Below are 11,442 nucleotides of genomic sequence, written 5' to 3'. Positions count from 1 at the left end.
TGGAAATATATACATTAGCATGTGGAAAATAGATGGCTAGTGGGAACCTGCTGTATAGCACAGGGAGCTCAGCTCGGTGCTCTGTGGGGACCCAGATGGGTGGGACGGGAGTGGGTGGGAAGGAGGCTAAAGAAGGAGGGGATGTATGTGTGTTTGTATTTATATATATATATATATATATATATCACACTGCTGTACAGCAGAAACCAAGACAAGATTGTAAAGCAATTATACTCCAGTAAAAAGTATATGTGGAAAAATTCACTAGGTCTGAGAATGTTGACCTCATGCCCACGTGTTTTCTGTCACCTGGAGCTGAGTGTTGACACTTAGACATCAGGAACTACCCAGTTTGTCATCGCCCCCGGGACTCCTCATTGTTCCCGTCCTAAAGGCGAGGGTCAGCTGCCATCTGTTACTTATTACTCTTATGGTTCTTATACTATTGCTTTCCTTACAGCTGAGTCAAGAAGAAAAGGAACGACTTCTTAAGCTCAAACATCATGAAAAGTAAAATAATAAAATGTAGTGAAGTCCATATAATTGCAGACCTGAGTTCTTTTTACATTCTCAGTAAGGAAACAAAATGTACCTGTTTTTTAAAGAATACAACTAAAGTCCACCTTATGAACCAAATCTGTTCTGCTTCGCTTGATGCTAATGGCTCAGCTTCCTGAAAAATTTAGTCCACCAGGCTCCTCCTGTCCTTGCGGTTTTCCAGACAAGAATACTTCCTGACCCAGGGGTTGAACCCACGTCTCTTACATCTCGTGCGTTGACAGGAAGGTTCTTCACCACTAGCACCACCTGGGAAGCCCAAATAATTCAACACAAGACCCTAAATGAGGTGCTGTTACTGTCAGTTGTCAGTCGATGAGCAGAGGGAGGGTCAGAGAGGTTAAGATCACAGCTAAATGAATGCTGTGTCCGGGGCTCCACTAGATCATCCTACTGCTCGGCCGTGCCTAGAGGAGGCTCAGCAGAGTGAGGACCCCACCTGTGACCACAGGGTGTAAACTTTTAACAAGACCCAGATCAGGAATTTCCACTTTGCTGGCCTCTCAGGGCCCAAGGGTTCCTCTGCCCAGCTGGTAACTTCAAGTGCCTCAGGTGAAAATGGGAATTCAAATGCTAGGGTGGTTTCCCCAGTTTCCCCAGTGTGTCAGGTAAAAAGAGGGCAGAGTGGACCCCGGGAGTCCAGGCTTTAAACCCTGGGCTCCTCATCCTCCTAGCCCTGTGATCTTGGCCCAGCCCCAAATATCTTCAAGCTCCAAAATTCCATCTGTAAAATGGGATGAATTGGATTGGAAGGACTGATGCTGAAGCTGTTGCTCCAATACCTTGGCCACCTGAGGCAAAGAGCTGACTCATTGGAAAAGACTCTGCTATTGAGAAAGATTGAAGGCAAAAGAAGGGGGCGACACAGGATGAGATGTTTGGGTGGCATCACTGACTCAATGAACATGAATTTGAACAAACTCTGGGAGATAGTGAAGAACAGGGGAGTCTGGCAGGCTGCAGTCCGTGAGGTCGTAGGGTCGGACATGACTTAGTGACTGAGCAACAAGAGTGTAGGTTGGTATATCATGGAGGGGCTCTGACGAGATTTAAGGGAGAACTTTGGGTAGAATGAGTTATTGTTCATAACTCCCCCCCACCCCGCCAAGATTCTGCTCCTGGGGTCCTCTTCCCATCACCGAGGGTCTTTGCAAGGCTGTGCTCAGTTGGCCACTGGGGGAAAGAAACTGGCTTGGAAGAACCAGGTCTAATGCCACGCATGTAACACTCCCCACCTCCCACACTTACAGACAGGATTACGCCAAGCACTTTCCCTGCAGGAACTGGCTCTCTCTGAAGGGGCGTGGCTGGGAGGAGTGTGAATAAAGTGACACAGGTATGTGAGGTGTAAAAACCCTGTCTGTGTGGGCTCTTATATAAAGGGCCTTCCCGGCCTCTCACGGTGGATGAGACCACGGTAAGCCTGCAAGCTTCCTCTCCCATCTGGGGTCCCACTGGACCTGCACGCTCAGAACTAGGTAAGAGCTGGCTCTCTGAAGAGTTCATTCCTTGCCACCCCCCACCCCCACCCCAGCTCCCTTGAGGACCTCAGGTTCCTGGAACCTGGATCTCCTCAGGGACAAGTAAGGGCTGAGTCCCACTGCTGTGAGGAATGAGCAGGTCTTTATCTGACATACCTAGCTCCCAGCCCAGCTTCATTTTGGGAGCCCACATATTGTGACTGTCTTCCCTTTATCAGGAAGGGCTTCCCTGGAGGCTCAGATGGTAAAGAATCTGCTTGCAATGTAAGAGAGACCGGGGTCTGATCTCCGGGTCGGGAAGATCCCCTGGGGAAGGGAAGGGCAACCCACTCTAGTACTAATGCCTGGAGAATTCCGTGAATAGGGGAGCCTGGCAGGCTTCAGACCATGGGATTGCAAAGAGTCAGACATGACCGAGTGACTGACACTTTCCCTCTGTCCCTTTATCAGTCCTAACAAGAGGCCATATGCCCAGGGTAGATAATGGGATTGAGACTATTCCTCTAATTAGCCTCTTCTTAAACAAAAGTCTGTATTCTTTTCAAATGGAGCACTGGCAATATGAATGATCTTATCATCAAGAACTAAGCCAGACGAAGTGAGTTGTTCCTAATCGCTTTTTTTTATTTCTGAAAGGCCAAGTAAGGTGAAAGCAAGAGGGATTCAGGGACAGGCGCAGTGGTATAAAGGACCAGGAGAGGTTCCGGCTGCCTGTCCCAACTGCGTCACTTGCCCACGATGGGATATTGAGCAATTTATTTGCCGCTCTGAACCTTAACTGTCATGCCTGTTACCTGGTGGTGATGTATTATGACCCGCCAGGCAAGGCTCTTGTGTGAATTAACAAGGTGAAAGTGAAACACAGGTCATGTGCTTAGCACGGAGTTGGTGTCAAATAGAAATGCTAATTCTCCTCTTTGAGGGCTGGTTGCCCACATGGTAAAATCTCTTCAGTTTAGTGTAACAGTTAAAGTCATCCTATGTCTTTAATGATTTATTTTTAAAAGCATTGACTGGGGACTTTCTGTATGGTAAGGACAGTGACAAAGTGTTCTAAATGCACTGGTGGAAACTCACCTCTGTTCTCCTGGTTGACTTTGCCCAGTTAAACTGTGTGATCACCCATTCTTCATGCCATTCCCTGGGCTCTTACTGAAGCCCAAATGCCCCTGCTCACCAACCCACTCATCTCAGAGCGTCCAGACCTCATGCATATTTAGCCTTGGGTCAGACATAACCTTGTGTGTCACTTAACATGTCCTTTCTCACTGTGTGATCATCTGAGTCCATGTGGAATGGTGAGATAGAAACTCAGCCCACCGGAGCTGAAAGAGAGTTGACAATCATGTCACCCAACATCTTGATTTTCAGATAAAGGAGCTGAGACCCAGAGAGGGAGAGGGACTTGCCCAAGATCAGGCTGGGGGACATGGTTGGGACAAACTCCAGGTCAATGCTTATTAGATTCCCCCAAAGAGTTGCCTCCAAGTTTTTAAGATGTGAGACTTTCTTATTCACCTTGATCAATTCAACATCTAGTCTAGGGCATGGCTAGTAGTCAGTACCCTATGAAAGTGCACTGAATGTTGAATGGAGCTGGAGTAACTGAGTGAGGGGATGCGGGCGTGAGGACTGACGGGGTTCAGAGGGTGCAGAAGAGTAAGCGAAGAGCATGAAGTTTCTGGCATTCAAGGCTCAAGCAGAAATGCGAATAGAGCATTGTCTACTGATTCCAAGAAATAGAAGGTTCTTGGATCTCACCCTGAAGCAGGCAGACCTATGCCAGGTGGAGGGGAGGGTCCTCCTCCAGCCCAGAGCTGACTCACCTGCCTTTTGTCAAACAGGTTCCCACCAAGCTGAAGGCATGAGGACCCACGGCCTCACCCTGCTCTCCCTCCTCCTCCTGGCTGTTCCGATGCTCTTGGTGGAGGCCAAAAAGGAAGGAAGGAATAGACGTGGCAGCAAAGCCAGCGCAGATGAATCGCTTGCTCTGGGCAAGCCCGGGAAGGAGCCGAGGAGCCAGCCAACCAATTACCCGATCAAAGGCAAGTTCGTCACTCCGGACCACGCTGACTGCAGATGGGCGGTGACCAAGCAGGAGGAGGGCATCGTGCTGAAGGTCGAGTGCACCCAACGGGACAACACGTTTTCCTGTTTCTTCACTGGCAATCCAACCTCATGCCTAGAGTTGCACAAAAACAACGCCTATTGGAAACAAATTGGCCGGAATCTGCGTTCTCAGAAGGTCATCTGTGGTGATGCCAAGAGTGTCCTGAAGACCAGGGTGTGCAGAAAGAAGTTTCCAGAATCGAATCTCAAGCTGGTGAACTCTACTCTAATTAGGATCAAGAAACCCAGCCAGGAGTTAATGGAGCCCTCTCCCATGGACACGGTTGAAGTGACTACCTCCTCCAGCCCAGAAAAGACCCAGACCATGGCCACCAAAGATCCTCAGTGTGAGGAGGAAGACTTGAAAAACCAAAGGAAGGCAGCCCTGGAGTACTGTGGGGAGACCTGGGGCTCTTTGTGCAATTTCTTCCTCTCCATGGTACAGGGCAGTTCATGCTAATGAGGTTGAAAGAGAACAGGGTCCTTTAGGCGGTGTCACGTCAAAGCCTTTTCATATGCTGTAAAGATCTCCTAACTCCCTGTCAGATGAACATTTGTGCTATGGGTGAGCAATGGACTATTTGAACAGATTTTGCAATTTTTGTCTCTGTGTTTGGAATTTGTTTTGTATTCATTTCCTTAGATGTGATCTTAAGAGGCTATTGTCCTCTGTATTTTTCCATGGCCCACAAAGCTTTGTTTCTATGGGCAGTAAGGACCAGTCTTTGAACTGAATGAGTCAGAGTGGTGATTTCAGTACAGTGCACTTTCTGCCCAATTAAGATAATAAAGCCCTGTGCCTTTTTCAGAAATATGTTCAACTCTTGTTTGATTTCTCTCTGCCTAGTTTCAATGAACTTGCAAACAGGTCCTCATATATCAGTGGAAAAAATATCCTGTTCACCAGCCATCCCAGGTCATCTCATAAAGTGATCCATTCCTGAATCCCTATCTTCACAATTTCAGTCTTTGATCCGTGGTATTTGATGCTTACTGAACTGATTTCAAGTGGGTCACCTGAAGTATCATGTGATGAAGACACCTGTCAGGGGCTCACAGATGGGAGGAGGGGAGGCAGGATTCAAAGCCAGGACATCAACAAACCACATCCATGAGCTGGAGCAACATCCTCTAAGGCTTCAAGTTAGGGCTTCCATCATCACTCGCCATATACAGGACTCCCGAGCTTGGAGAGATGGGCCTGGATAGGTACAGTGCCCTGAGAGGAAGATTCCAGTGCAAGAGGGAAACTCAGGGTGGAACCCCAGAGAAAAGAGGCAGAAACTTCTGGGAGATCTCAGGCTGAGCTTAACAGGAGAGGTGATACCAAAGTTAGAGCTTGGAGAGTATCTTTAGGTAGGAAATGGGCAGAATGGAGGCACGATCGCCAGTTGACAGATATATGAAAGCAAAGAGATGAGAAAGATCCTAAAAGATGGGAGAGGCCACGTGGGTAGATGATGGTGAAATGCAGGGATGATGTTGTTGTTAGCCATTTACATGCTAGTCTGAAAGATCTGAAAGGGTTTGAATTCAAGAGTTGGGGAGAGAGAAGGATGTAGCCCCAAAGTCATGTCACAATTCCACAATGAACAAAAAGTAAGGAGCGGAAGTTGGCAGAAATACTGATCTCTGGGGTCTTTTTAGAGTTGGTGGCAGGGAGGAATGGCAAATGGGGTGGAAGAGGGCCTCCCACACTCATCAGCCTACCAGGACCTACACAGAGGTTTGTCAGCAGTCCACCCAGAGTCTGACAGCCCCAGAGTACATTTGGATATCATCTTTAACAGCATCAACACAAATAGTTCTCTCTCACTCTCTATGGCCCAGACTCTATGCTAAGTTCTTTCCATGGAGTATGCATGTGTTCATTCATTTATTCATTCACTAGTTCACCCAGAACATCATTCATTGAGCACAGACTCTTGCAGCCTCTGTCCTAGCGACTAGAGAGACAGTAGTGCACCAGCGATGAACACTCTGCCTCCATGGAGCTCCCAGTGGGGAAAGCAACCAAAATGCACAAATATACAAGTGACAGAGAGGAAAAGTCAAGGAGGAGAAAGGGGTGAAATCAATGGACAGTAACCAGCCTTAGGTGATACAGTCAAGGGAGGCATCTCGGTGGAGGTGATTTTTGAGATTAGATCTAAATGCAGTGAGGAATCAAGCCAGGTGACTCTCCTGGGTAAGAATGTTTAAACAGTCAGTGAAAATACTCTATAATTAATTAATGACTGTGAGCTCCTACTATGGATCTGGAGGACAAAAATACCTGCAAACAGGAAAGAAAAAATATTTCTGTCTTAGTGGTGTTTATATTCCAATGACTGGACCCCAGTTGGTGTGTTCAGAAACATCAAAGACTGCAATATCATTGCAGAGCAGAGCCCAGGACCTGACCTGTGAACTTGTCCCCCACTCCCAAGAGAACTTAACCAACGTCCAGGACACTCCCTAAGCTCCTCCTCACCACACCATGGGAAGAACATTTCCCCTGAAGATATAAACAGAGTGTGGCTCCCCTCTGTCACTCAATTCTACGTAGTCCTAAGATAGGAAAGGACAATTAGACACTTCCAAGGGTCATTAAATAACAACTCTGATCTGGTCTGGGTGACATAAACATTGGAGAATCGACTAGACCTGACTCAAAGCCGGCAGAGCTGGGAGGAGGTTGTTTCCGATATGGCAGAGTCAATTGCACCTGAGCTGAAGGTTTGCCTCTGACACCTCCCGACCAAGGTCTCTGAGCCAATTATTCAACTGTCTGAGCTCCAGTAGGGCTCTCCTGGTGGCTCAGTAGTAAAGAATCTTCCTGCCAATGCAGGGGAATGTGGGTTCGATCCCTGGGTTGGGAAAATCCCTTGGCAGAGAAAATGGCAACCCCCTCCAGAATTCTTGTCTGGGAAATCAGGCAGAGGCGCCTGGTAGGCTAGAGTTCATGGTGTCGCAGAAGAGTTAGACACGACTTAGTGACTGAACAACAACTGAGTTCCAATAACGTCATCTCAACAATGAAGACCATTTGGGTGAAACTAGTACTGCTGGAAAAAGGAGTAAGACAGGAAAAGGAAGGAAGGAAGGAAGGGAGAAAAGAAGGCAATGGGGAGGAGACAAATAATAATAATAATGTCTGTTGATAGTGCCACTGGATTGCTTAAACCAAACCAACCCAGAAGATGCTCTGCCTTCAGAATTTGCAAATACCAGAGTTAATGAATTCAACTTATCATTAAAATTTTGTTAACCAGCATGATGAAATCACCTTCAGACATGTTGAGAGACTTGCACTAGTCAATAAATCTTAAGTGCCCAGTGCCCCATGGCTTACATTGTGGGTGTTTAGCACCATTGACTGTCTAAAGTCCACAGCACAAGACTGGCTTGTGGATGGAGCTCAGAACTTCCTTACGTAAACTCCTAAAAGTGGAAGTTGATCTTTTTTTCTAACATGATCAGCAAAGGCCAGCAACCCTTACTTAAGGGTGGTGGGTGCCAGTGGCTTTGTCCCATTCTCTTTTTTATTCCCAACCAACTAACTGGGAAGTGTTTCATCCTGATTTTCTACATGGGGAAACAGGCTCAGGCTGAGCCTGGGAGGAAGCTGCATCTAGAGGCCCCCAAGCCCTTTCTGCCTCCGCAGCTCAGGATTTCTTCCCTGGTTGAGAGAAGACGGGCATTTGTGGTCTCTAGACACGGACCATGCCATGATATACGCAGGAGGCATCCATCCGATCCACGTGTGCAGCCCCTTCTGTGTTCTTACAGAGAAAGTGCTAGAAGCTCCAGCTTCCATTTGTCTTTGGTCATAGTCACATTCTGAGGGGGGATGTTTTTAAAACAAATTTAAAATATTTTAAAAGCCAACACAGACTTTACATTAGCTTCTATCTAACTTGGCACTCCATATTTTCTCTCTCTGAGGAAGGCATGGCAACCCACTCCAGTATTCTTGTCTGGAGAACCCCATGGACAGAGGAGCCTGGCGGGCTACAGTCCAGGGGGATTGCAAAGAGTCAGACACAATTAAAGCAACTTAGCACAGCACAGCCCATTTTCTCAAAGTGGAGGAGCCAGCGTGTGTGTGTGTGTGTGTGTGCACGTGGGTGTGCACGCTTGTACTTGTGCTGTGTCCCTGAAGGAATGATTTTCTGGGTAACAAAAGACTGGACACTCTCAAGTCAGTGAGATAGAAATTCTGCATCCCGTAAAGCTGCTCAGTCATGGGGATGTCTCTGGTTCCTTATAAAACTACATCTTAGCAGAAAAAAAAAAGAAAAGAAAGCGGAGCTCTTCCTTGCAGCGGCTTGGCTACGTGCTGCAGTGAACCACGATGAAACCAGTGCCGACTTGAACCTCCGGAATCCAGCGCATCTGACCTGGCCTCCTACCCAGACACCTCTGCACTGGCCTCCCTCCTAACTCGTTTTTGGCAGGACATGCAAAGGAGGCAAAGTGTTCAGGGCTGACAAACGCAAAGGCAGGCATCACCTACAGGGTTGGTTCTCGTAACACACCACGCTGAATGCCTGCTTGGTGATCTCTCACTCAAACATCTTCCATGAGCAATACACAAGAAAATATTCATTTGGAGGCCTGCTAAGTGAGGTGTCAGGATGCTGGGGGCAGAGAAGATTCCTTCTGGATGTTGGGGGCTGGTGAGTTTGGGGTGGTTTTCCTGGAGGAACTTCTCATCAGGTAGTTGGATACGTGGGTAATAACATGGCAAAGGTGCTTTCCATCCTGTCTGTCACTACAGCCCCAGCCCTTAGGGCCCAGCGCAGCACATAAGAAGCCCTCCAAAAATCTTGGCTGAGTAAATAAAAGAGGAGAGAAAGGAAGGCAAGAACAAAGACAGTAGACTTCAGAGTAAAAGAAAACTTGAGTTTCTAGGTGTGGGACCTGAAACAAGTCATATTTTCTGTCTCAGCCTCAGTTTCTCCATCTATAAAATGGGTCTGAGAATATCCATCCAAGAAGAATTAGACATCACTTAATTAAAGTATGATTCCAAATAGGAAAAGGAGTACGTCAAGGCTGTATATTGTCATCCTGCTTGTTTAACTTATATGCAGAGTACATCATGAGAAATGCTGGGCTGGAAGAAGCACAAGCTGGAATCAAGATTGCCGGGAGAAATATCAATAACCTCAGATATGCAGATGACACCACCCTTATGGCAGAAAGTGAAGAGGAACTCAAAAGCCTCTTGATGAAAGTGGAAGTGGAGAGTGAAAAAGTTGGCTTAAAGCTCAACATTCAGAAAATGAAGATCATGGCATCTGGTCCCATCACTTCATGGGAAATAGATGGGGAAACAGTGGAAACAGTGTCAGACTTTATTTTGGGGGGCTCCAAAATCACTGCAGATGGTGACTGCAGCCATGAAATTAAAAGATACTTACTCCTTGGAAGGAAAGTTATGACCAACCTAGATAGCATATTCAAAAGCAGAGACATTACTTTGCCAACAAAGGTCCATCTAGTCAAGGGTATGGTGTTTCCTGTGGTCATGTATGGATGTGAGAGTTGGACTGTGAAGAAAGTTGAGCGCCAAAGAATTGATGCTTTTGAACTGTGGTGTTGGAGAAGACTCTTGAGAGTCCCTTGGACTGCAAGGAGATCCAACCAGTCCATTCTGAAGGAGATCAGCCCTGGGATTTCTTTGGAAGGAATGATGCTAAAGCTGAAACTCCAGTACTTTGGCCACCTCATGCGAAGAGTTGACTCATTGGAAAAGACTCTGATGCTGGGAGGGATTGGGGGCAGGAGGAGAAGGGGAAGACAGAGGATGAGATGGCTGGATGGAATCACTGACTCGATGGACGTGAGTCTGAGTGAACTCCAGGAGTTGGTGATGGACAGGGAGGCCTGGCGTGCTGCAATTCATGGGGTCGCAAAGAGTTGGACATGACTGAATGACTGAACTGAACTGAACTAAAGTCTAGAGCATGGGCCTTACACAAACAGATCCTTAAAACTTTATATCAGTGAATGAATGAATGAGGCAATTGACTGAGGGAAGAGACCAGGAGACAATTCTCTAAGAAGGTTGCACATATAATAAAAAATAAAACATACTTAAAAGTTTTCCACCCCCCAAAAAAAGAAAGAAAAAGTAGGTTGCACAAGACTCAGAATCTGCTGTGCCAAAGGTCTGACTGTCAAAGGCAGCCTGACTGTTCGTAATCTACTCCCAAGGACCACGCTCTCCCCAACAGCGCTTGAGCATCTCACATTTGCGGCCTGAACGAGAGGACTTTCCGAGGAGTAGGAGGAAGTGAAGACACAGCTGGCTCTTTAGGACCGCTTTGGATCTTTTTACCAGCCTTCCAGCTCACTGGCCAGGCTCCTCCCCTCCCCTCCTTCGGTTCTACGCTTGAGGGCTCTGGGGCTCAGCCCAGCACCTGGTTCCCCGGTCATCTCCCCCGGTGTCTCTGTTTTATATACCATCTGCCCACTCAAAATTCCCACATATACTTCTTCGGTGAAACCTGTTTAGGTTGAAGAGCATAGGAACAAAGCAAAATAACACAAGCAGTCTTCTTTTTGTAAATTTTTAAATTTTGTATTGGGGCATCACCGAATAATCCTGTTGTAACAGTTCCAAGTGAACAGTGAAGGGACTCAGCCATATACCCAGGTATCCATTCTCCCCCAAACTCCCCTCCCATCCAGGCTGTCACATAGCAGTGAAAAGAGTTCCCTGTGCTATACAGTAGGTCCTTGTTGCTTAGCCATTTTAAATAAAGCAGTGTATACATGTCCATCCAAACTCCCTACCTATCCCTTCCCCCACAACTGTCCCCACAGCAACCATAAGTTTGTTCTCTTAAGTCTGTGAGTCTCTATCATAAGCAGTCTTCTTAATTGTATGAGTCAAATAACAATTCCAGATAATCAATAGAAATAAGTTGTTCAAAGAAAGGAGTAATGCGTTAAACAAAGCAGAAAACCATTTTTGAGCAGTAGGGGATTTAGCAAAGAAAACGTCCCTCCATGAATGTTTTTGTACATCAACTCCTAAAGCCATTAACTTATTGGCAGCAATAGTAGGAACAACAGCATGTTCTGTCAAGGTATGATTGCATTTATGGATGAAATTTTGTAATTCTTTGGTTCCTTGCAAAATCTTACATAAGGATTCTAAGGGGAAGCTAATATCAAGAATAGAAAGAGTAGGGAATAACATTTGGGTCCACAATACCCAAGGTCTCATGGGGGAATGTAATAAGTGGTCCCCTTCCGATTAAAAGGTGGGCTTCCCTGGTGGCCCAGAAGGCAAAGAGTT

General features: G+C 46.7%; 1 protein-coding gene across 1 annotated transcript; it reads left to right on the top strand.

Annotated features, from left to right (window-relative positions):
- Positions 1 to 1,983: 1,983 nt before the first annotated feature.
- FGFBP1 (fibroblast growth factor binding protein 1) lies at positions 1,984 to 4,960 on the top strand (the record flags this gene model as incomplete). The annotated part of the gene is given in 2 exon segments (NM_174337.2): positions 1,984 to 2,036; positions 3,884 to 4,960. A coding segment is annotated over 1 exon segment (705 nt). The 3' UTR covers positions 4,609 to 4,960.
- Positions 4,961 to 11,442: the final 6,482 nt, after the last annotated feature.

The sequence above is a fragment of the Bos taurus genome, chromosome 6, assembly GCF_002263795.3.
Source record: "Bos taurus isolate L1 Dominette 01449 registration number 42190680 breed Hereford chromosome 6, ARS-UCD2.0, whole genome shotgun sequence".
NCBI classification, from domain to species: domain Eukaryota; kingdom Metazoa; phylum Chordata; class Mammalia; order Artiodactyla; family Bovidae; genus Bos; species Bos taurus.
Note: the sequence above shows the minus strand (reverse complement) of the source record. Positions and strands in the feature narration are given on the sequence as shown.